Here is a 26,700-nt window from a genome sequence, read left to right as displayed (position 1 = left end):
GATTCAATAAGGTATAAAAGCTTATATTATTTATTTAAAATTCTTGTACTTATTGAATAAAGACTTATGTTATATGTTATATAGAAAGATATATTGAACGGGAAATCTGAAATATTAATGTACTCTGGAGACATTTAACATTGTCAACAACATATTTATAAACCAACATTAATCTCAATTTTTTTACTGCAACCAACATTGAACTTACTTTTTTTTTACTGAAACCAACATTTATCTTTTGAACCCATCAATGGGCAACTGGTAGAAATTGTTTCAGAAGTTAAAGAAGCATTGCATCAAAATGCATCATTGGATGCAGAAATACCTAATTGTTGTAGACTGGAAATGTAATAGATTAATTATATAAACGGATATGATTCATAAATCATTTAAATTGCTTTATATGTAATATTCTATAACACAAATGACAAGTTTTATATTCCCTCCAACAATTACAATATTTTTTTAACATCCACCATTCCAACATCAGAATTCAACACTGTTTACCAATAAAAAAATGAATTGGGCTCAGTAATCACTGAATGAAGCAAAATCTTCCATCTGCTGCATACATGTTGAGTACTTCCCCTTGACAGTGTCCTTCACGTACGTAGTCAAATCCAATTTAATTTTGATTAACTTCATTTATGGTTCTTAGGATAGATCAATGCCACCATCTGTACAAAGTATATATGTGGATTTCTAGTGCTTCTTGATTGATCACACTGAACCCTTGGACCTTAAGCAAAAGCAGGATTCTAAAAGCTGAATTGAATTGAACTGTACAACTTTCTCTTTCTAAAATCCCATGGGTCCTAAACCTGAGTAACCAAATTTCAACATTGTCATTCCTAAAAGGCAAAAAACATATAATGTGTGTTTGGTTTCACGTTTGAAGATTTGATTGTAAGTTCAGAATTGATTTTAGATCAATTTTTACATGTTCCATTTCACGTAACAGAAGATTTCAAAATTAATTCTAAGTTCAGAATTGATTTTGAGTTGAAACAACTTTAATGGAGAGCAACTAAACACAATCAAATGAATGAGTTAACCGTTTGACCTAGCAAGATTTCATTACCTGGGGTAGCCATGGGCATGGACATGGGCTTTCTTCGTGGTATGGACATTGGCTCTAATTCATTACCTGAGGTGGGCATGGGCATAGACTTTCTTCGTGGCATCGGTATTGGCTCTAATTCCTTGCGCTCAACGACTACTGCATTAGATGTTAGAAATGCCTTGGCCACAGAAGCTGAATGCTCTATACAACACCTAACTACCTGCAGCAATTTTTCAAGATAATAGAACTGGTCATCTTGTGCAAATTTGGCATGTGCTCCTTCATATTTTATTATACCAATTCGCATTCTTGTTTTTGTTCCCTTCTATTTTTTGTTGGTTAAATTATTCACTTCATCCTGTAATAGTTTTAAGTTTTAGTTCTAATACAAGAAAATGGTAAGTTTTAGTAGTTCCGAAACATGCATAAAACTTAAGTTTTGATTCTTGGTGCTAACACCTGAACAAAAAATCCTGACATTGTAAACTGCTTTAGAATTTTTCTGTTGGTGTTAAACAACAACATCAATGCAACCTTATCATACTAGGTGAGGTCAATTACATGCATCATACAAAAGCCATTTGGTATTATGATGGTGTTAACCTTTTTCATGAAAACAATGACACTATCGTGTATAATTATCAACTAAAAAGGAAAAAAAAAATATTATTATATATATACACATATTTAGACTTTAGACTTTAGAGTTTTTGATATTTATAGATCATGTTTATAGAGAAGATAATACTTGTGCAGATAGAATTGCCAATATTGATCTAGATGATTTTTGGTGTGGGATACTATTCCTCACTCTACTAGTAAGGAATTTGATAGAAATAGGTTAAATCTTCTTAACTATAAAAGATAATTTCTGTTTGCATGGGTTTGATTTTTTTCCCCTCATGCTTCTTGTTCCTTTCCTTTTATTGATTAATGATTTTGGGGGTACAGTTTTGGTTGGTGGGAGGGGGTGCCAACCTAGTTGGGATGTCCTCTCCCATTAGCCTTTGTGCCTCCATTTTTTGCAAAAAAAAAAAAAAGTAGCTAAATTGAAAAACTTACTGTTCTTTAGGTTTCTTTTATGTTATTCTCCAATCATAATTGAAGTTTCACTTTGATAATATATTGTGACCTTTAATACAAACCTTGTGATGCTTCAATTATGATTGGAGAACAACAACAATAACACTTAAGAAACTGTACCCAAGTTTTATCCAATTGAAAATCATAAGATCTCTGGCTTGAACAAATCAACAGCATCAGATATTTATTTTGGCATACAGATTTGGAATATTTAGTAATATGATATCAGTAAATTCTCACAGTGAATAACTTCTTTGACAAAATTTACTTATTGTTTTCCCTTAAAGGCATTCAAATGGCCATACCTTTGTTGGATCCATGATCCCAGCCTTCATGAGATCCTCGTAACTGTCTCTAGCAGCATTGTAACCAAAATTCATGTTATTGTCTGATAAAACCTGCATGAGATAAGGGGCCTCAAGCATGTATTTTAATTCAATATTTGTTGTTGAGTTGAATTAAGTAAACTCTGCACAAGATCCAAATATCTAACTGGTAATCAATCTCTTAGAGAAACAGTTTCTCAACAGGATAAGGACCTTATCTATGATGACATTGCCGTTTAAACCAGCATTCTTCGCTATCATTCTTGTAGGATAGCTCAATGCTCTCCTGAAGATTTCAGCACCAATCTAGATATAATATTACAGATAAAATTTTCATATCTTGAACAGTCAATAAAAGGCACATCACAAAATGAATGCTTGCAATAGATTGTAAAATAACTAAATAAGACCTTAGTTATAATTATAAACTTCAAACATGATGAAGGAAAACTTAGTATGGAACAGATAATTACCTGTTGTTCTTCATTGTCCAGTAGTTTTTTTATGCCATCCACCTTTTGAGATAGTCTTAAAAGGCTACAGCCACCACCGACCACTACACCTTCCTCGATTGCAGCCTGCCATGTTCTAAGAAGCTTAGCCATATAAATTACTGCAAATCATCTTGTTAGAGCAAAGAAAAAGAAATACCTTGGTTGCATTTAGAGCATCTTCTACTCTTAACTGTTTATCCTTCAACTCTACTTGTGTTTGTGCTCCTACCTATGATTTAGATTTCAGTTGCTGAAAGGTAAATGAACTATCTTAAATGGAAACAGAATTATTAACTTCCAGATTGTCACAAGACAAAATAAAATGAAATTCACAGTACCTGAAGAATAGCAATGCCCCCAGATAACCTTGCTATCCTTTCATTCAATATATTCTTTTGGAAATTTTCTACAGTATTCTGAAAAACATGCGATAGATGTGTAGGTAATCCCAGGATATGTTAACCATGCATCATGTTACTCTCAAAACTTAACACTGGTCAAGTGTGAGAAGTGATGATTTTCAAAGTTCTGTATTCACCTCAACAAGCCTCCTAAGTTGATGAACCCTCTTCTCAACAGCTTCTCGAGTACTCCCATCAGTAACTATTAAGGTAGAATTCTTTGTTATGACAACCTTAGTAGCAGAACCCAGATCATTCTTGTGAGCCTTTTCTAGGGTGAAACCCATATCTTCTCTGATTACAGTACCTGAAAAACATATGAAATGCAAAGAATGCAAGGTGTAAAGATTAGTAGAGAATGAACTAAAACTTAAAGACTATATATATAGAAATTACTGATGCTTCTTCCTCTCAGCATTTTAACATGTTGAAGCAAATGGAAGTTAATGCTTCAGTTCAGTTATATTTTTTTGTTCAAGTTGTTGACAACTATCCTGCTATCTTTGTCGTTAAGGATAAACATAGGCATCAATTAATTTGACTTAAACTGACATTTCAGTGAGCCATATATTAAGGTACAAATCATTCAAGTACATATTCTTAGCAACTTCTGTCATTCATTCCTCCTGACAGAAGTTTTTTTTAGTTGAATTAACATATCATCAGCAACCAATATATTTAAGCTTCTAAATTTGAGTGTTTGATCTTCTACCTCCAGTCAAGATGGCAATATCTTCCAAGTAATGTGTCTTGCGTTCACCAAAGGCAGGAGCCTTAATGGCAGCTACCTTAAGAGCACCCCGAAGTTTATTTTTGATGACTGGAGCAAGAGCTTCTTGTTCAATGCCTTCTGCAACTATCAAAACAGGATACTTTTCTTTTGCAGAATTGTTCAATATGTTGATCAATTCCTTTGTTTTTGTGATTTTCTTGTCAACCAAAAGCAACTGCAGCCAAAGAATTATGCACCAGCTAATTATTTAATAGAAGTTAAGGCTTTTATATACCTGATTCCCTTTGATAAAGAGCTTAATTAAGTGTTTATCTTGTAAGGCCTCGCTTGTTTGGACAAACTTCTCCATAAATACTTATATGAGAAGAAAATAAGAATGTAAAATGAACTGTACTTCATAAGCTAAAATCAACTTATCACATCAACTTTTAGAGAAGTTAAAGGAGAGGGCTTCTATTTAAGTTAAAGTGCATAAATCGATTTTAACTTGTGAGAGAAACTCAATTCATTTTACCTTCTTATTCTCTTCTCCTGGAACTGCTTGCAGAACAATTATCCACACAGAACTTATGTTTATCACATTAGAGCTGATATCATAAGCTTGTTGAATCGAGCTTAAAAAGTTATACAAATGGTCATAACCATAAGCACTTTTATAAACTCAAATAAATTCTGTACAAGTTCTTCCAAAGTCCAAATGCCCCTACATGTCATACCTTGCAGTTGTGGAGTTCAACTGTCATCTTTCTTCTATTGTTGACAAAGTATGGTGACAGATATCCACGATCGAATTGCATCCCTTCCACAATCTCTAGACAATTCTCAGTACTCCTTCCGGTTTCAATTGTCACTACTCCCATTCTACCTACTTTATGCAGAGCCTCAGAAATCATGTTTCCAACTGAATAATCATTCCCAGCACTGACTGCAGCAACATCTGCAAGTTCATGATCCTCAACCTACAAGTGCAGCCAATGTTGTTGTATTCAGCCAGACTTTCCAACTATAAGCAACGATTGGCAGGCAGAAAAAAAGCACAATTAAATCAACATCTGCAGCAGTATTCATTTTGATTCTCAAATTTTCAATCATCCAGGAGTTTTAGAAAACAGAATAATAATGAGTAGAACTCACTTCTCTTGACATCAATCTGAGTTCAGAAACAAGTGCCGCTGCTGTCTTCTCAATCCCACGAGCAATTTGAACAGGATTCATTCCAGCTGCAATAACCTACAATGGAAAAAGAAAGGTGAGGATAAGAGTGCAAATTTAAGAAACCCCTTTTAAAGTCATTGACACGGTGACAAAAACATAAACTGAAAGCTGATGTTTTTTCCAATCTTCATTTACAAATTTAAAAAACATACTTGGGATTTTTAAATATAGTTATGCATGTCAATTTTCCAATCTAATCATTTTGTTCTGATTGATGTAATAGGATACTCATGTTCAGCTTGTTATGTTTACCTTTGTCCCCTCTCTGATTAAGCCACGAGCAAGAACAACAGATGTAGTTGAGCCATCACCAGCTTGGTCATTCGTTTTAGCACCAGCTTGTCTCACCAATTTAACTCCAACATTTTCCAACGGATCTTCCAATTCAATCTGATATAACGTTAGGGAAACTAAGTTCATACAAAAGGCACAAAACCATGTTGTTATTAGACCTGATTATAGAGAAGTTCATTAAACTACACAAACAACAAAGCAAGTGTTTAACTAGTGAAACAACACCTCCAAATTTGAAAATAAAAGAAAGCAAGGCCATGTTTGATTCTCTTCTTACTTTTTCATTTTAAAAACTGTTTTCTAAAACAAATTCACACCAATTTCTCAACCAACATCTATCATGCTTTGAAAATTATTTTCAAAATAAGCGCTTTAAAAACCAAAATACTGAAACAGCTGGGAAATGTTTTCTGTTTTCTTATTCTCTTGTGTTTTCTTCAAATGCTTTTGTTCAAGCTCTTAGGGAATGACTGATCAACAATATCATCTAGGAACCACCTCTTATCGGTATATATAGAAAACAAAGAACTATATTTTCAAAACACTAATCAAACAAGGCACAAATTTGTCAATTGTCACTAATCCATAAACATAAAACTAATAACACATTACCAAAAAAAGAACATCAATAAAAGGTAAGAACCAAATGGTTAATGATGAAGGAACAAAAAGAAAAAAAAAAACACCTCCTTGAGAACAGTTTCTCCATCATTTACTATCTTGGGTGGTCCATACTTATTTGGCAGCACAACATTTCTCCCCTTTGGACCCAATGTCACACCAAGCAGCTCAGCCACCATGTCCACTCCTGCCTGCACCGCCATGTTGAGAATAATATGCCTGATATCTTTAGTTTCTAGAAAAGAATAATTTAGTTTGTCTTTTAAGAATTTATTATTTGTTTCGAATCTTTAGGATATCGTTAAGAATTAAAAAGGTATTATCTTATGTCTAGAATATATCACACCAACTCACTCACATCTTGTGAAGAACCAATACAAAAATGTCAAACAACCAGAGTCCAGAATCCTTACCAACAGCTTTTTCGTGGCTGAACCGTCGTGGTTGAAGTAAAGCTCTTTGGCCATAGCTCTCGGGCTTATAGAAGAAGAAGAAAGTGAATTTCTCAGTCTAGGAATTGATGATGGATTGGCAAATGTGAATGAAGAACATGCCATGGCTTTGAGTTTCTTTGAATTTGTAACGTGTTGGTTTGGAGGAACCAACAACAACTATTAGCTCTGTGTTCAGTACTGTGTGGTGCAAGAAGTTGCAATTGAACAAAGGTTTTTGAGTTTGGACAATGTCATGTGGATAAGAGTAATGGTGTAGAGAACAGAAGTATCTCTGCACTCTTGTATTTGGTGAGCTTTATGAAAAGGAAAAATATCTTACTACTAATTTTGGCGCTATGCAAATCAAGTGTAACCACTATATTTCAGTTAGTATTTCTCCTTCGTTTCCTTTTTTTAATTTTTTCATTTATTTTCTCCCTCTCTTTATTTTTTATTTATTTGAAATTTCTCATGGGATGTAAAATAATCATATCAATTAATAATTATTGTACATCCCTTTCACTAATAAAAATTAATTAATAATTTAACAATTCACATTTATCGATAAAAAATATTCAATTTTTTTATTTTATTGAGTCTCTAATAAAATAATAATTTTATTTTTTATCCTTGAAAATTTTGTGTATCCCTAGTTAATAAATTAAAAAATATTATATTTATTCTCTGATAAAAAAAATTATAATTAGTCAAGACTAAAATAATTCATTAATTGATTAGAAAATAAATACAAAATTAACCAATTTATAGGAGATTAAAATAAAATATCAAGGATAAAAAATAAAATTATTATTTTATTGGAGACTCAACTTAAAACAAATATTTATTAGGAAACAAACGCAAAAACTAAGTATTTATTAAGAATAAAAAAATATTTTAAAAAATATAATAAAATTTTATCTTATGTAGAAAAGAGTGCAAAGAAATATAATAAATACTTTAAGAACAAAAATAGAATAAATATAAAAATTTTGAAGTTAGAAACCATCGTTTTAATAACCGCTACTAGAGATTGCTGGACCAGGATCGAGAATCTAGAGGGAGTGAATAAATTATTGGTAGATTTTTATAATGTTAAATTTTCTTTCACACCCTTAATAAAAGATTTTCACTAATATATCACTTGAAGATGATAAGTTGAAAAAACAGTTTCAAAATTCAATTATTCAAGACAAAGAATTGAAATCTCTTGAAACATAAACTTGGTTAATTGAACCTAATGCTGAAAACAGACTATAAAGAAGAAAGATTCAAAGAGACTGGATGATTCATATTGGTTCAATCCAATGCTGAGATTATCTCAACAACTTGAGTTGAGATTTCCACAAAAATTTTAAGGAATATACAAACGCTATGCACACACAACAAATCTAAAAACTCTCTTTTCCTTAAACACTATTAATTAGAAGAATCTCTTTGTTGAAAATCCACTACAAAGAACCTTTGAGAAACCTTATATCATATATCAGATACTTAATATGATATTTGATTTGAGTGTTTTCTTTCTTCTTTTTTTTCAAAGAAAACAAAAATGAAAATAAAAATACGTTTGCTTGAAAAAGAGGCTCAAAACTGACAACAACAAATTAATATTTTCAGTCTTTTACGAATAAATAAAAACACAATGACACATTAAAGTACTTTTTTTATACATGTTTTTCAAAACTTAAAAATTTAAAAATGAAAACAAAAAATAAACACTCAAACTAAGTGTCTTTATCTTTTCAACAACAAAAAATTTTATTAAAATATATCAAATATTCTTTAGTTGATATGATGCAATCAAATATTATATTAACTATAATTTAAACTTTATTACAGTTAAAAATTTGTGCAGCTGTTATTCCTTTAATAGATTAAAAATTATAGGACTGTTATATATAACTGTTATTATAACTCTGTCGTCCTCATCTGCCACCTCCCATCCACCGCCAGGTACCATTTCCATTCATCTAAATCTATGTGTTGGCACCGCGTACGTGTTTATGTGGCTATCTTAATTCTGCTTTTTATTTTCTATGACTTATTAAAATATAAAACTGAAGAAAAAAAACAAAATGTCGGCCCTATTTTTCTTATATAGAATTAAATTCAAATTAATGTGATTTTCTTTTTTACCTTTGACTTCTCGTTCTATATTGTAACAATCACCTTTTACAAAATCGGAGGAGAAAGTAGTAATCATGCAATACAACATATAAAATTTGTGGTCAAATTAAAAAATAAATACTCCAATTATGATAAAGTATTAGTTGAATAAAACTTAATTGCAAATTTTTTAAGGTGCTTTTATTGTTTCTTTTTCAATCAGAATTGAGTGGTCAAATGAAGATTTGCTTGAGCAAAAACTCCAATTATTCTGATTAACAATAAGAAGAAAAAATATCAATTAGCCAACTACATTCTCGTACATATTAGTATTGTATAGAAAACGATCTAGTAATAGCATTTTTTGCACATCTAGTGTTGTATGCTGAATAGAGCATAGGACAGGGGAAAATTGTTGCATATTTCAAAATTATGATGGTCTCTCTACATGGCATATGAACATATGATTGTTATTAATTATTTCTTTGAAAAATTCAAATGTGTTAGTTGGTAGTGATTGATTGAGACTATAAAAGCATGGTGATATATGGAACTATCAAATAATTTTTCACCTATGCAGTGTGATAATTTTTGGGTTGTAATGTATCTGGTCATTGTTTGCAGTTTACTGGAGGCTCTAGATGTTGATGTTATGCACGAAGGGGTGCAGAACCTGGTGATACCAATACAAAACCAGTTTGAATCTGTGAACTCCAACAACGTGCACCACAATGACAACACCACCTACTGTTGGCTAACTCAAGAGGACGTGTTCCGCTACCTCCTCAACTCAATTGGTGTGTTTTCCCCAACATCGGGGAACCCCATCAACACCTTAGGCGTCATTGACACACAAAACCTTTTGAAGAGAGAGAAAGAAAGAGAATCACAAGAAAGAGAGTAAGAGAGGTTTGAGATTTTGGTATCCCCTCATACTTTAGTGTCACGTTGGATATTCTACGTGACACTAAAATTGCCAACAATGCACCTCACTAACGGCGTTACTTTCAAATTTAACAGCGATGACTATTTTGCAACACTTATGTAAAGATAGAGACTATTTTTTACATTTCAAAAAAATAGGAACTAATTTGTAAAATGACTACAAAAATAGGAACCAAAATGTCTATTCACTCAAACTTTTATTATTAATGCCAATAGGGTCTCATCACCTATTAAAGGTGTAGGTATTGTGTGCCTCTCACCCTCCTTATCGATTCCGGATGTTTTATTTATTCTTACATTAAACTGTAATCTTCTCTCTGTTAGCAAATTAACCAAATCACATTTTTGTGTTGTCTCGTTTTATCCAACCCATTGTCTTTTTTAGACCATCCATTCCAAGGAGAAGATTGACAGTGGTAGAGAGAGTGAAGGGCTGTATTATCTGGAAAATGTCTCACAAAAAACCCATAAATGAGCATTGGCTTGTCTTATGAATGAACACATTCAAGATAAAAATAAAAAGGAAATATGGCTATGGCATAAACGATTAGGACATCCCTCTTATGGGTATCTAAAAAAATTGTTTCCATCGCTATTTCATAAATGCAATATTTCTGATTTTCTTTGTGAAACTTGTGTAAAGGAAAAAAGCCAACATGTTGTGTTTCCTTTAAGCAATAAAAAGAATTGATTTTCCTTTTTCATTAATTCACACAAATGTTTAGGGCCCTGTCCCACAATCTACGCATAATGGGAAAAAATGGTTTATCAATTTTGTTGATGATTGTACTCGGGTAACCTGGGTGTATTTGCTTAAACATAAAAGTGATGTGTGTGATGTGTTTTGTTCCTTTCATCAGATGATAGCTACACAATTTAACACATATATTAAGGTCATTAGATCAGAAAATGGAGGGGGGATATTTTAAGACTGAATTAATAGAGTTCATGAACTCTAATGGAATCTTGCATCAAACCACTTGTCCTTATTCACCATAACAAAATGAAGTGGCTGAGAGGAAAAATAGAAATATATTAGAGGTGACAAGATCACTTTTGGTAGATGCTAATGTCCCATCTCATTTATGGGGTGAGGCTGTGAGCTCTGTAGTTTATTTGATTAATCGAACCCCTTCTAGTGTGCTTAACTTTAGAAGGCCTCTAGATGTGTTGTCTGATCATTGTATCATTCCTTCCATGGTTTATTTACCACCTTATGTTTTTGGATGTGTTATATTTGTTCACTTACATCCACATCAACGTACAAAGCTTGAAGAATGAGCTATCAAATGTGTTTTTGTTGGGTATGGATCAACTCAAAAAGGTTATCGTGCTTACCATCCACCATCAAAGAAATTTTATATCTCTATGGATGTGACATTTAATGAGCATAATTTTTTTATGTTGATTCTACACTTTAGGGAGGAAATGAAAGTGAAGTGCATAATCATGATATTAGTATGTTTGATATCTCATATATAAATTATATTGTGAAAATAAATTACCGTGTAAGGATCATTCTGCAAGAAGTGAGCCAATCCTAAAGATGAACGATTTTTTTTTGGATAATGCAGTGTCTTCTGATCATAACCAATTGGTTCAATCTTCTCCACAGGTTCGGCTTGACTCTTCAGAGGTACCTTCTGATCTTGTCTCTGATAATACTAATGTAGATGAAACTGATCATGAAATTGTTTCTCTTGATCCTACCCTTGATAATACTAATTTAGATGAAACCAATCATGAAATTGATCATTGTCTGCGTGAGACCACCAACACACCAAACACTGAGTCTACTATTGTCCAATATAATCTTCCACCCTGCTCTAATCGTGGTCAACCTCCAGCTAAATATGAACCAGACCTCCAAGCCAAAGTTAAATATCCCATTAGTAAATATGTGTCATATCACAAGGTATCTAAGTCATATGCATCATTTGTATCTCAATTATCTTCAATTTCTATTCCTAGTAATATATAGGAAGCTTTGGCATATCCTAGATGGACCAAAGCAATGGTTGATGAGATGGCAGCTTTAGAAAAAAAACAATACTTGGGATCTTGTGTCCTTACCATGAGGGAAGAAAACTATGGGCTGCAAATGAGTATTTACAGTCAAACACAAAGCTGATGGAACTATTGAGAGGTATAAAGAATGACTTGAGGCTAAAGGTTATACTCAATCTTATGGTGTAGATTATCAAGAGACGTTCGCACCGGTAGCCAAGCTCAACACTGTGAGAATACTTCTGTTGCTAGCAACAAACCAAGATTGGTCTCTTCTACAATTTGATGTGAAAAATGCTTTCCTACATGGAGATATTTTAGAAGAAATTTATATGGATCCCCACCAGGCATGACAGATTCAAATGGAATGAAGGTTTGCAAATTAAAGAAGGCTCTATATGGATTAAAAAAATCCCCAAGAGCATGGTTTGGAAGGTTTACCAAGTCTATGAAGGCTTTTGCCAATAGGGCAAGTAACTCTGATCACACCTTATTTTTGAAGAGAGGAAAAGAAAAAATTACAACTTTGATTATATATGTAGATGACATGCAGGAAATGACCAAGATGAGATTTCTAATTTGCAACAATACCTTGCGTCTGAACAACTTGAGATGAAACAACTTGGAAACCTCAAATATTGTTTGGGTATTGAAGTAGCTAAATCAAAACATGGTATTTTCATATGAACAAAATCATAAACTCTTTCAATGCTCAAATTCAGCACGCATAGACAGAGGAGATACCAAAGACGGGTAGAAAAACCAATTTATTTGTCCCATACACGTCCAGATATTACCTATGCAGTGAATGTCGTTAGTCAATTTATGCATGACCCACGAAAGCTTCATATGGATGATGTCGAGAGGATTTTGAGATATTTGAAGTCCACTCCTCGAAAAGGAATTTTGTTCTCAAATCATGGAAACTTAAAGGTAGAAGGGTACACTGATGCAGATTAGGCAAGTTCAAGAGATGATAGAAGATCTACCTCTGGATGTAACATGGAGGGGTAAAAAAACAGCCTGTAGTAGCAAGATCTAGTGTTGAAGCAGAACTCAGAGGCATGACACGTGTATGTGAACTTTTGTAGGTTAAAAATGTACTATCAGGTTTGGGCTTTAAATCAAATAAAACTACGACTTTGTACTGTGTGACAATACGTCGGCTATAGCAATTGCTCACAATCCTATCAAACATGATAGAACAAAGCATGTGGAGATTGATAGACATTTCATCAAAGAGAAGCTTGAAGCTAGAATAATTTTCTTTCCCTTTGTAAGATCTGAATTACAGTTGGCTGATGTTCTCACCAAAGGAGTGTCAAACAGAGCGGGGGTGTTAAGATATGTCAAATATTCTATTAACTAATATTATACAATCAAATATTATGTTAGCTAGGCTTTATTACAGTTGAGATAATTTATGCAGTTGTAATTCCTTTAATAGATGAGGAATTATAGGACCCTTATATATATATTACACTATTCTATGAATAAAATACATCAGACTTATTCTTTAAACATTTTTATATAGAATCATTATACAAATTTACTTCATGTGAAGATATGAATGAGCACAAAGATTAACCAAGAGAAGGACTAAGCCTTTGATCTTGAGATGAGAGAATCAAAACTTGTAGTGCAGACATCAAACTTGATGAAAACCCCTTCAAAGCTCCATTCTCAAGAGTCTAAGAATATTTTCATAAGACAATTATGGCTTGAGAGATGGTGAGTAAACTTTATAATTTTTCAAAATATAACAAGAATAATCAATTATAGGCTTCATGTAATCAATTAAATTTTTTTTAGTGGTTTTGAGTTCGAGTTTAAATATATTTAATCTATTTATTCGAGGCTGTAATCAATTAAAATAGAAAATTTTCTTTTCTTTTTACATAAACTCACTTTTGTCTTGTGTAAATTAGTTTGGAATGTAAGGACAATGTTCCTTTCAAAATCAAGCTAAGATTCACTTAAAGAAATTGGTTAACTTGATGAGTAATCGATTATATAAGTGAGTTTTTTTATGATCAGATCGATTTTGAACATTGTAATCGATTACTAAAATATGATAATCATTAATTTTTGAAACACTCATTTGACTGACTTAAATTTCTGATTTGCTTAGCTTAGGTTATGTTTAGGAATCAATTTACCTATAACTGAACGTACATATGCCTAATTACTTTTTTTTTATAAAAAAAAAGTACATATGCCTAATTCTAAAACACTCAATACAGATGCCATGATTAATCAACAAAGTTTGACACCTTAAAAATCAAAATCTATAGGAAATGTTGCATATTTCTTAAATATTTCATTTTCAGCCTATAGAGGCAGTGTTTAAAAAATGATGCAAGCTATTAAAAAAATTCTTTACCAATTATTGTTAATAAAGTCAGTTAAGTTTTTTAACTAGTAAAAAAGTTAAAAATTAGTTAAAATAATGTAACAAATATAGTCTATGTGTATACTATTACTCCATTCTTCTTAAGTATGTTCTCTATAATAACTTCTTGTTACTTTGTTGTCTGATAAAGTGACAACGAGTTTTCCTCCCTCACCATCCTACCTCGGTCAAAATAATTTCAGCACTAAAGTAAAAATTATTATTATTGTTAGCTCTAATTTATTTCACAATTTTATATTATTATCTTTGATTTTACATTAGATTTAGAATGGTTTATCATTATCACTCACTTGAGAGTTAAACGTCTTTACTTTTACAAGTATACACATCTTCACTCATAAAATAAACCAATTTGATGAAAGGAAGAAGTGTTCATCATCGACCATAGGTCCTAACTTTCCCGAGTCTTGAAAACAATTGGCAAATAATGGAAGTGTTCGGTACAGTAGTAAGTGTAAAATGCTTAATTTAGCAACACAAAGTTATCAATATAAAGAATCATGAAATGTCGGTATCAATAATCTTGAGTATGAAAGGTGACATTTGCTTTCCGGCATATAATTATGCTATCAAGTAAGCCTTCATAAAAGATAAAAGATAAAAGTGAAAGCCAAAATTGAATTTACAATAATTTTTAGAGGAGGGATAAAGTTATTTTAAGAATAACTTTAAAAAACTAATCTTTATTCTAATAATTGATTTTCTTGAAAAATTTATGGTTAATGTTAACTATTTATTATAATCATTAAATTTTAAAAGAAATAAATAATAAGGATGAAAAACAATTCTAGAGTTACTTTTGAGATAAGTTAATTTCTTATCGTTATTCTTTATTTTCTAAAATTATTATATATATTAACTATATTTCTATCTATAGGAATTAAACATGGTATGGGATGAGATTTACAACATGCACATTTAATGTTCAATCAAAAATTTATATTAATTTAATGTATATTAATTTAATGGTCATGTATTGACAATGTAAAATAATTTTATATTTTTAATATAAATTTTAAAGTAATTATCATAAAATTTAATAATCCTATCATACATGAATTATAATTAGATAATAGTATAAAACTTTTTATTGGTGTATAATTTTTTTCTCAATTTATAATTTGTATTTTAGTTTAAATCTTATCCTTTTGGGCCAAGCATGTGCCTTCAGCCCACTACCAAGCCGTTTAACTCGGTATGTCTAACCCAAACGGAGACCCGTTTTATCCGAGCAACTCCTCTCCTCTGTGTAACTGTCCTTCCGTATATATGCCGGGATGTGCATACACCACTTTGTGTATGCCTCAAGCTTCGTATTTGTAAAGTTTTTTTTTTTTCTCTCTCTCTTTCTTTCTGTATAGAAAGTTTGAGAATAAAACTTTTATATATGTTATAAGTTTATAAAAATATTTTTTTAAGAATTTGTTGGTTTTCATGAAAATATTATTCCCATGTTTTAGTTTATTTTCATTCACGTGAATTACACTATATTAAAGTTAATGATAAGAATAAAGAGTAATTATTGAAATAAAAATATTTCTCCTCAAGAATAATTAATATAAATAGTATATTTTTAAGTGTTAATGCATCTACATTTTATACGTAGACTTTTGGGTAAAATATATCGTGTACTTGTACTTTAATTGAATGTTGTTTTTAGTTTTTAAACCTTTAATTTAGTTACTGAATTTTATATAAAAAACACACACACACACACACAGGTTTTTAGTTCTTTTTCGCACCCTGAAATAACAGATGCAGAAATTGGAGAGTTTATAAGCACAAGGATTAAAATCACATTTTTTAAATAAAATTCAGCGATTAAATTGTATAAAGTTTAGAGATTAAAAAAAGAATCAACATAAATAAAAAAAATAAAAAAATATTTTATTTTAAGTTTTTTAAGAAATTTTTTTATAAGACTCTTTTTAATTTTTCTCTTATATTAATTTTTTATCAAAATATATTTAATTACATCACAAATTTATTTTTAGTCAATAAAAAACAAATATTGTAAATTAATAAAATAAACTAGTTTTCTTGGGAGGATTAGAATTTAGATAGATAACTTGACTAGATACAAATTAACATAAAATTATATAACTACTATTCTCTCTCCGCGTATTAGTTTATTAGGTGAAAAATAATTATGTAAAAAGACTAAGTCAATGAATTCCAATATTTTTTTAACAATTTTAATTTTACTAATTAAATAAACCAAAATTATAGTTCTTGTGAATTATACGTTCTCTCCCTTTTATAAAACATTTTTGAAAATTATTTTTTCCTTTCACTGACTAAAGTAATTAATTTTCTTAAAAGTCGTGAATTAATTAAAACGATTTTTTTAGATGAATGAAGTAATTAAAAGGGTATTATATATATGTAAGAACTGAGATAGGTTATTTTTAGTTTTTCAAAACTTTTAAGTTTGAGTATTGTGTATAAGTAATGTTTATTAAAATTATGAGAAAAATAATTATACATTCATAGTATTATTCAATTACAATATATTGTAAGATAAATTTATTGATTTTTATAATAACTACTTTAAAAATTATATTAACAGTAATTTATAATATAAAATTATATTTTACATTGTCACTTATCCCTATAGTCATATTAAACTCTAAAAATATTAATCTAATAATACTATAAAAAAATATTTGTAATTCTAATAAACTTATCTATCAAAGCAGTAAACAAAAAGAAAAGCACTTAACATAGATTAAACTATTATGTGAATTATAAATTTTTTAAGATGACTTTGGGCAAAGTAAAGGATTAGAAGATCCAACATCCACAAGTGTCTACCACATGTAAGTTCAAGGTAGAGAGATGGAAAGAAGAGAAAAGAAAAATTTGAATATTATTTTGGATAATGATGAGCAAATCAATTTTTACATGAATACATTGAGTCTTATATAGCTAAATTTGTAACTAATTTGTAAGTAACTAAACTAATTTGTAACTAACTAAATTAAACTAATAACTAACTTGTAACCAACTAAACTAATTTTTATCTCTAATATCGCTGCAAGCTGGAAGGTGTTGAAAACACTTCTAGCTTGGAGAAGACAATACATCAACAACAAAGGAAATGAAAAAAATTTGAAAACTTGAAATATAGCTAAACATGTCGGAAATACATTGGCCAAAAATAGAAACTTCTAGAAATCTTCGATCAACTTCGACTTTCTCAATCTTCTTCCAAGAGTCCAAAGCAAGCATCAAAGCTTAACCATCAAGCGAAATCAACAACAAGATCTTTTGATAGAAGCTCAAATCATTAATCCATGAAATTATCAAAGCTTAATCACCAAGCAGAAACTATACCTCAAAGTTTAACCACTTGACAGAAGCAACGAGGTTTAACCATCAAGAGCAAAAGCAAAACAACATTTCAATGCTTAACCATCCATGACAAAAGCTTAAGCAATGCTTAATCACCAAGGACAGAAGCTTATATCAACAAAATAGAAGAATCACAAAATTTATCTTCTATGAAAACTTTTCACAAACACTTTGTGAACTAACAATAATCAAGGCTTAACCACTCATGATAGAAGCTAACAAATAAACAATGTTTAACCACCACACATGGCAGAAACTAAAGTCATCAAAACAAACCTAAAAGGCTGAAACAATAAGCCAAAATCTTCAAAAGCGTTTAATCAAACACCTTGTTGGCAAAAACTGGATAGTGCTAGACATGGAAAAACTTACTCTAGCCATGCAAATTGAAATTGTTCTGGTTCCTCTTCCGCTTTCCACCGACATCCTTTATCTTCACAAAACCTTGTGCAACACTAATGAAATTAAGATATGAAGACGTCATCTCTAAGAGTATGGGTGATGGGTGATATTGCTCTAATACCATGATAAAGTTCAAGGTAGAGAGATGGAAAGAAGAGAAAAAAGAAACTTGAATAATGCTCAAAAGAACAAATCAAATTTTACATGAATACATTCAGTCTTATATAATTAAACTTATAACTAATTTGTAACTAACTTATAACCAACTAAACTAATTATTTATCTCTAATAGTGTTAATTTATCGTACACTAGACTTGCAAGAACAGCTTGCCTCTCTGGTGACAAAAACATAAAGAATAGCCAACAAAGGAAGGAGCAAAACGGTTCTCACTTCCCACTTCTCAATGTAATGTCTCTCAATTTAAATAATTGGTATTCCCTAGAAAGACAGGAAGCATTTACCTCTAAATTAATGGGAGCATTGAATTTTCTTTGACTTTTTGTGGTATGTTGCCTGATTTCAATGCTCATTCTTGGAACTTCACACTCCCACTACTACTATTCCATTTATATTTCCCTTCACACTCTATTTGTGCCAAAGTTATATGTTCCCAAGAGTTAAGTTAACCATATGGCAAGGTGCATCACAATAGTAGTATTCTATGTTATTTATGTTCTTCTTTTCACGGTTGTTGAGGGCAGGTCCTTGTTCATGATCAACACCAATAGTCCAGATGTTGTTCCACATAGACCAGTTTCTTCTTCCCATGTAACAACAATGTCACTTGTAAGTACATGTTTAGATTATAGTTTGCTAAAGTATTCCAAGTCTCTAAAACTAGATTTGCCGACAAAATTTTACTTTCAAATATATTTTTTGAGGGATACGTAATCAAACAAGATTTCATACTGATTTTACTCTCAAACAACTTTTGAACCCTCCCACCAAAAATCAAAACATACCCGAAGTGGGTTCTTAAAATATTTTGTTCAGTTACATGTTATGTTTATGTTTGTTTTCAAACTGTACTTAACCTTTTTTTTGTGAATTTTCTTGTACTATGTAGGAAAAGACACGGTTCAATGATGATGGTGGTGCTTGCAAGGGACTAGACAGGACTGAGTGTGTGGTTAAAACAACAATGGTTGCTCATACGGATTATGTTTACACACAAGACATTAATAATGGGCCTTGATTGTGCTATTTCTTGCTTCTGTTTTTGCTCTTCATACTGTTTATTGAGGATTATATTGTGCTGCGAGAAGTGTAATTCTTTAGAATACTAGAATTGGCAACAATGTGAAAAATATGTAATTCTATCTATTTTTCCGCCTGATGTTTGCTTTACTTTTTGATAAGGCCGACAAATTGATCATAAGAGATACTGCTACCAACCCACAACTCTTGAGTCTTGATTAGAAAATTGGACCCTTTATTTTATTTTTATTGATAAATGTTAGTTGTTTGTTTGTTAATTTTTGTTAGTGAGAAGACTCAAATTCATGATTTAATTTATCTCTTTTTTTCTTTATTCTTTATTATTAAGTTAATCTTATATCTTCTAATTAAATCCTTTTATAACTTGAACATTGGAAAAAATCAAAGATTTTAAGATATATTCTTATAAGTATGAGTAAAAAGTCTCACATTAAATGAGAACGAATGTTTTAAGTAATATATAAGTGAGAAATATTTATAAATTTAATATCTTAAAATTTTGAGTTGAATTTTAAGTTATGTAATTTGTTTGTTACTCTATAAAAAAAATATCTTTCCATCTAGCCGTATATTTTAACGGCACAATGGATATCCTTAAGAACTCTTTTGTAATTCAGATTTCATAGTTCATATTGTAGCTCAAGGAGTACTGGTGGATGTACTTTTCAAAGAGCATTTTGTTCCTAGATTGAAAATGGTTACTGAAAGTAGAGTAACAAATAGTATGATTTTTTTAGTACAAATAGTATGATTTACGTTCATAAGAGAAAGACAATTTTTACAAACTATGATCTACTAATTATATTCTCTAAGTATTGTGTTATAAGATAATTTAAATATTACCTGTTAGGGTTATCAATTTAGATATTGCCATATATGTTGTCTTGTAACTTTGAACAGAGAAAAATACATTTTTCATCAATCAGGATCCATATGTTAATTGTATATATATATTCTCTCTAACATAATAGACAACATGAGGATTTAAAATATAACGGGTGTAGTTCACAACGCACTAAATTTATATGAAACGATTTGAGTTTGATTATGGCAAAATATAATCTTGAGGAGGATAACGAGTTTTAAATGTGATTAAATTTTAGATTGAAAATTAATTTTATATTTAACCTAAAAGATTAAAACTTATGAAAATACCTTATATCCTATTACCGGAGAGTCAAATGTCCAAATTAGGTAATTATAAAAAAATGAGGATTTAAACTTTAAATCTTACCTTTTAGCATTGGCAATATCGATCTTGGCATAGTAGCTAAGGAATGAAAAATGCTTTTGATCTCCAAGAAAGTGATTATCATGATTTACAGTAAGACATAATAAACTCGAGAATGGTATATAAAAAAAATATTAAAATACTCTCACAACATCTTTTTAAGTGATAGTTGGCATGGATGAAAAAATCGTCACAAGTACATGCCTTTAAGTGTTACAGGAAACCATTTTGAATTCTATTTCTAACAACGGTTGCAAAAACAAGTATAATTGGTGCTTCTGTTTACAAAAAAGCAAATGAAAAGTTGGGGTAGTTTTGGAGAAGTCCAAAACCAAAATGAGGAGAAGTGGAGAATAGAGAATGCGTAAAAATGAGGCCGACAAATTTTGACACAGACCATTTTATCCAACAAGGGGCATGTAGTTGAGATAACACTACTGAATTAACTTTGACAAATTTGTTGGTATTACTTTGACAAATGGGCTTGGGTTGAATCGTGTGTGGAATTTCAATGCAACTAAAAAGCCTAGTCATGTCTAAACTCTAAAGTCAATGTTCAGAGTAAAGTGTTAATTAATTAATTATTCTGTACAAATTCCATTTCTTTCATGTTATTGGCTTTTACACTCATAAAGCTTTTTTTAAGATTGAAGTGAGTTGCTTTTACTCTTCAAAAGAAATGTTTTTTTTTTCTCTCAATAGACTGCAAATACTTTTCATTGAAAACAATTATATTCAAGTCTGATATATATCATTATGAAAAAAAAAAAAATACTATTGTTTAGTTTGCTAATTTGGCTCAAGAGGCATCCATATAATCTTCCCTATGATCCATAGTCATAGAATTGAATCCTTTTTTTTATCCGTGTCCAATATTTTGTTGATATAGTTAGAAGAATTTTGGAGAACTTGTTTGATCCTACAAAAATGATTCGTGACAAGCATTTCTTGTTTGGATGAGAGAATTTTGAGAGAGAAATTCAATATATATCAAAATGATTTGTTTGTATATCAAATCCAAAGAAATTTCAAAATGATGGGGATTTTATAGGAGATCCCCCCCCCCCCCCCCCAGTAAAATGGAACAATTGCAAGTAAATAATACCTAAAATGAAGGAAATTCAAACACAAAAAATAAAAATTCGCATATATTGAAAGTTAAATCACTTTATTATGCAAAAAAATAAAAATTAAAACACAATAAATTTAAATTATTTTATCCAAATGAAGTATTTAAAAAGTGAAAGAAATTTAATTAAAGTAATTAAATTCTTATATATTTCAAACTCCTTGAAAGTTCAAAATCTCTTACCCTAACCCAATTTTTAGCTTATTTTTAGTAAGCTTTTTGATGGAGCTAATCGAAATAATTTTTTTATGTCATTTTAACATGTATGATACTCAAATTTATGAGATAAGTTTTTACCTAACAAGATTTTATTGAAAAAGTGTCTAATTAGAGTGATAGATAAAATTAGCAATGGAAGAAATAAGAATTTTGGAGAGAGTAATGAGAAAGAAGTGAAGACAATTGCAAATAGAATACATACAAAAAAAAAGTGCATCCAAGTCACTATCAAGTATGACTCAAGCCTGAGTCCTCTTGAGAGTAATATGAAATTGGATCCATGTGTTTAAATTTTAATTATATGAATGGCTATCTGATTCTTTTCCGTAAATAAAATTTAAGCATTTAAAATTTATCGTGTATTGTTCTGTTTAATTGTTTTTATAAGTCTTTGGGTTCTACTTGGGCCTTCTAGGTAATTCTGGCATAGCTCACAGAAAGTCAGAAGAACATCAGTTGTAAGTTCTGTTCAGATGCAGGCATCCGGAGAAGGGTTGATCGACAACTTCATAACATTGGAAACGTTTAAATATATGTTTAGTCTATGTAATATATCATGTTTTCTATTTATGTTCTTATAACATTATTTTTTAAATAATCTTTGTAAGTTTTTTTATTTTAGTATTTGAAATTTTATTTTAATTCTCACAAAATATTTAATTTTCATTCTTATCCTTATAATATATAACTAATTTTCTTTTACTTCTTATCATTTTTTTAAAGGAACTAAATTGAATGAACAAAATATTAATATAGCTACAGACAAAATGAAAATATTAGCATTTCACAAGAACTATAATAAAATAACAAGGACCAAAATAGAAAAAAGAAATTTTACAAAAACCATTTTAAAATTAATAATTTTATAAGGATCAAAAAAAAAATATTATAAAAGATTAAAAATTAAAAAAGTAAAGACTCAATTTCATTGACACTACCAAGTAATTTGAAAATTATTAACAAATAGAATTGTCATGAATATGAAATAGCCCATCAGTCCTACACTTATAACATTCATAATAGTAGAATTGTCAAACCCTAATGCAAAAATTATTCCTAAAGTGATGTCGTATACGTATGTAAACGTATCGACTATCGAATATGTCCGTTCCTGTATTCAATATGCATTGAAATTTGAATACTCAAGGGCACATAAAAACACTTTTTAAGAAACAAATTTGGATACTTAATTTGAGTATTTGGATAAGTATCAGTCATGTTCCCTGTACCCAAAGACTTGGTAATAGTTATATTGAGGGTGAGAATAAAATGTGGGATATTGATTGGTTGAGGTTTATATTGAAGGGACTGATATTATCAAAGTTATTATTTTTTCTCACGTTGAATTAAATTTAGGGATGATTTAAGGCAAAAGGTTGTGACATAGTGGTGTAAGATTTTTTATCCATGACAAAAAAATAAATTGAGGATGATTCTTTCTTTTGTCAGCGATGGTAAGGAAAATAATAAGATTGAAACTCTTATAAAATTCTGATTTACTCTAATATTAAATGTTCATTAAATTTTAAATGGTGTGTTTATGTGTTCGCGAGACTATGACAAAGCACATAATTTAGAATGAGAAATGTTAGTAATACTCTTACTGACATCTTATCTCAAATACTCCATTAGAATTTATTAAAAATTATTAATTTTAGGAGATTTTATTTCTCATTTAACATAAATCAAAAGAAAGAATCATTAAATGAGAAACAAGACATAAAAAAACTGATTTTCAATAAACTTATTATAAAGAGAATCTTAAAAAGAGTTTGGTTTACATTTTTCTTTCCTATATAATTCACTTTTAAAAGTTTAATAAATATTTAATATTAGAGTAAAATGTGCAAAAATTCCATGAGCTGATTAACAAAACAAATGAGTGGTAGAATCTGCCAAAACGTAAAAGATGAGCTGTTAAATGTGTAACTAAATATATTTTTTATATAATGAAAGCAATGAAATTTAAACTTAAAATTTTATACAAACTACCTAAATTCCTTACACTAGGCCCACTCAGTGGATTATATATTCACTTGGATTGATTTCCAACTAACTCTTCCTTCAATGCTGATAAGTTGCATATTTAACATATCTTCTAAACCTATAAGACTATAAGTGATAGAGATGAGAGCGTGAGAGAAATTTAATAATTATCATATTAAAATAGATAGTTAATGCCGTTAAAATTAAATAAAACAACCTATATACTGATGAAATTAACTCTTTTCAGGTCAAATTAAACACGCCTCTCCTCTATATACAATATAACCATAAAAAACTCAGTTCATAGAAATAATATGGTGTGGCAATCGGTATCACAACTTTCTTGAAGGTTTTGGGCTTTGACTTTCCTTGAAAAAAAAAAATTGGCAAGCATTTTAACAACAACAACGTGACCCTGATTTGACGATTGTCAAAAGCTGCACGATTTGTATATATTGCTATCAAGATTCTCATGCCAACAATACAATCATGATGGTGCCACAGGCCTCTCTGTATCTCTTTCCGTCCATGTTTGAATTTCAGGTCAAAAAATATTTTGTGACAAAAGTAATTTTGTTAAAAGATCATGACTTTTACGTTTACTTAAATTTTTTTTTTATCCATTGAATTTGAATTGAAATATGCGGATAACTATTTTAATTTTAATTCAAACATGCACTCAATCCAAGTTTGTCCCATGTCTGGTTTAATTTTGCCAAAATTCTAAGATAAGCAAAGCAAATCCCCAACCTTATGCAGAACCTGTCTTCATGTGTTAGAGAGTAGTGTTCAGATTAGATCACACACTCCTGCAAAAGGAAAGACACAATTTGACAATTTTGTGAAGATAGAATAGACCCTTGATGATGATGCATGCACTCCCTTGTCTCTTTGTTAAAAGTACTATTTGAAGCAACACCTGAAGCATGGGCTCCACTTGGTCACATAATCCACATTATTACTAGTGACACAAGAAGAAATTTAAAGAAGGCCTCACTCTGCCAAAAACCTCAGAATAGTTTGTTTTTTGTGTTTTTAGTGGACACCCTTTTGATTATATGTTTTGCTTCTTGTGGTAGTAATGTGTGTGATGATCCACTACCACCAGCACCTCCACCACCATTTGTCGTATTGGAATGGACCCTGTTATTCTCTGGGCAAACAATGGACACACACCCTTTTCGGTGTTCTTTCAGATTTATGATACCTTGTTTTACTTTTGCACGTGCATAGCTCACTCCTCACCTCTTCTTCTTACCCCCTCGTGGTCCTACAAAAGACAAAGTCTATATAGTTAGCAATAGTAGCTACTTCTTAAAGTAAAGATGAAATTTTTTATTCCCAAGAGTTTTTTTTTTCTTTTATAATCTATTGGCCTTTGGTTGGTTTATTTATCTATAATAACTGTTCCATTTTTCGTTGTGGGGGTTTTGTTTGGTGTGAAAATGATATAGGCACCATTTTATTTGGTTAATTTTATAAGATGGGTACAGAGAAATAAGAATATCATAATCTGGCTAGGTACACTGCTTCATCATCAACAAGGATAAGGACGCGGCGATATGGTAGACAAGTAACTGTTCAATTCTTCTGTTCTATGTACGTAAATTTGTTTATATATATATATATATATATATATATATATATATATATATATATATATATATATATATATATATATATATTATAAAATTATTATAATGATTCCCAGTAAGGAGCATGTAAAGCTGTTAATTATTTGATAATTGATATATATATGATATGGTTCTAAACTCATACATCTCCAATGGAGGCACAAAAGATCATAGAAATCTAAAGTAAGAAGAAGGGGCATATATATATATATATATATATGAGTAATTACTAATTAATATGTTTGTGTGTGTATAGTGGAGAATATAGCCTCATTCATGAATCATGTCTGCAGGAGTGATTGATTCGTTTAAGGGATCAGGTTTGAGTAGTTGAGAAGTGTTGCATGGAAGGTCCTCCAAATCTTCCATGGTGCAAGCAAAAGAGGTTCCAATTTGCATGTCTGCTAGCATTTGGCGAAGATCCGAAGCTTCTTCCTTGAGGCGTGCATTCTCTTGGAGGACTCTGTCATGTGACTCAGACACATGGTTGAGTTTGTCAATAAGGCTGTGGTTTTCAGTTCTGAGCCTAACAACCTGTGACCATAGCTCATCCAGGTGTTTCTGCTTCCTCATCCTTGATCTGCGGGCGGATTCTCGATTCGATATCATTCTCCGGTGCTTCCTTTCGTCAATGATGTTGAACTGGATTTCATCAGCTTCATCAGAGGTTGAGTTGTTGCTGAGGCATGAGGAGGGAGGAACAACAAATTCATGGCCTGAAGGAGGGTAGTGGCAGTTTGGAAAATTTCTTAGGAGGGTGTTAAGATGAAGGTTAGGGATGTCATTTTGCAGAAGGCTAAAGTTTGGTGGAACTAGGAATGGATTTTCAGGTGCTAGATAGTGAACTCCTCTGATCTCACTAGGAACCATGGTTAGAATTTTGGAACAAATTTTCAAAATGGTTCAAGGGTCTGGTTGCAAGGTATGTTGAGAATCTGAGATGATATTGGAACTGGGGAAGGTTGTGTGAGAATTGGGGTGAATTTATAGAAGATTATGGCTAGAAAAGTGGGGCCAGTTTGGGCAAAGAGTCATGGTCCTAGGGCTTACATGAGCAGAAATTAACAATAATTAGGAAGTGCTCCTACTAATGTATGCATGTGGTATGACTTATACATCCAGGGGAAGACCACTTTTTATTATATAAGTGGCTGTCCTTAGTCCATGTCATAAAGTTGTTGGGTTATGGTTATGTGTATTAGTATTACTTTTATGCAGTCTATATATTATCTATGGCTCTATATATGTTCATATTATTCGTTGCTATTATGGTGTAATGGAAATTTATGACTTAGAGACTTCTGTCAAGGGATACAACATTTGATAAATAAAAGAGAATGGTGGTTAAATTTTATATAATGGCTAAGACAAGTAAAAATAGCATTGTTTT

General features: G+C 30.7%; 3 protein-coding genes across 3 annotated transcripts; 1 reads left to right on the top strand and 2 right to left on the bottom strand.

Moving 5' to 3' along the window:
* Window positions 1-374: 374 nt before the first annotated feature.
* Window positions 375-6,958, bottom strand: LOC114388160 (ruBisCO large subunit-binding protein subunit beta, chloroplastic-like). Its single transcript, XM_028348497.1, has 14 exons — window positions 6,644-6,958; window positions 6,296-6,421; window positions 5,568-5,705; window positions 5,235-5,330; window positions 4,817-5,059; window positions 4,080-4,314; window positions 3,505-3,674; window positions 3,305-3,382; window positions 3,124-3,195; window positions 2,946-3,050; window positions 2,686-2,778; window positions 2,452-2,544; window positions 1,082-1,283; window positions 375-821 (listed from the first exon to the last, which is right to left on the bottom strand). Exons 1-14 carry the CDS (start codon window positions 6,785-6,787, stop codon window positions 799-801), a joined length of 1,818 nt encoding a protein of 605 aa, XP_028204298.1. The 5' UTR covers window positions 6,788-6,958; the 3' UTR covers window positions 375-798.
* An 11,547-nt stretch (window positions 6,959-18,505) lies between these two features.
* LOC114370993 (phytosulfokines 1-like) lies at window positions 18,506-19,379 on the top strand. Its single transcript, XM_028328398.1, has 2 exons — window positions 18,506-18,679; window positions 18,960-19,379. Exons 1-2 carry the CDS (start codon window positions 18,524-18,526, stop codon window positions 19,086-19,088), a joined length of 285 nt encoding a protein of 94 aa, XP_028184199.1. The 5' UTR covers window positions 18,506-18,523; the 3' UTR covers window positions 19,089-19,379.
* Window positions 19,380-25,391: 6,012 nt separating this feature from the next.
* On the bottom strand, window positions 25,392-26,384 carry LOC114388151 (basic leucine zipper 43-like). Its single transcript, XM_028348486.1, has one exon. It carries the CDS (start codon window positions 26,178-26,180, stop codon window positions 25,581-25,583), a length of 600 nt encoding a protein of 199 aa, XP_028204287.1. The 5' UTR covers window positions 26,181-26,384; the 3' UTR covers window positions 25,392-25,580.
* Window positions 26,385-26,700: the final 316 nt, after the last annotated feature.

The sequence above is a fragment of the Glycine soja genome, chromosome 2 (assembly GCF_004193775.1).
Source record: "Glycine soja cultivar W05 chromosome 2, ASM419377v2, whole genome shotgun sequence".
In the NCBI taxonomy this organism is placed as follows: domain Eukaryota; kingdom Viridiplantae; phylum Streptophyta; class Magnoliopsida; order Fabales; family Fabaceae; genus Glycine; species Glycine soja.
This window is presented reverse-complemented; position numbering and strand designations above follow the sequence as displayed.

Coding starts and splice junctions, on each gene's coding strand:
- LOC114388160 (XM_028348497.1), bottom strand. CDS start 6,787: ATGGCATGTTCTTCATTCACATTTGCCAATCCATCATCAATTCCTAGA. Junction 5,706..6,295: donor GAGAAACTGTTCTCAAGGAG/GTGTTTTTTTTT, acceptor ACGTTATATCAG/ATTGAATTGGAAGATCCGTT. Junction 2,545..2,685: donor GCAATGTCATCATAGATAAG/GTCCTTATCCTG, acceptor TATCTCATGCAG/GTTTTATCAGACAATAACAT.
- LOC114370993 (XM_028328398.1), top strand. CDS start 18,524: ATGGCAAGGTGCATCACAATAGTAGTATTCTATGTTATTTATGTTCTT. Junction 18,680..18,959: donor ATGTAACAACAATGTCACTT/GTAAGTACATGT, acceptor TGTACTATGTAG/GAAAAGACACGGTTCAATGA.
- LOC114388151 (XM_028348486.1), bottom strand. CDS start 26,180: ATGGTTCCTAGTGAGATCAGAGGAGTTCACTATCTAGCACCTGAAAAT.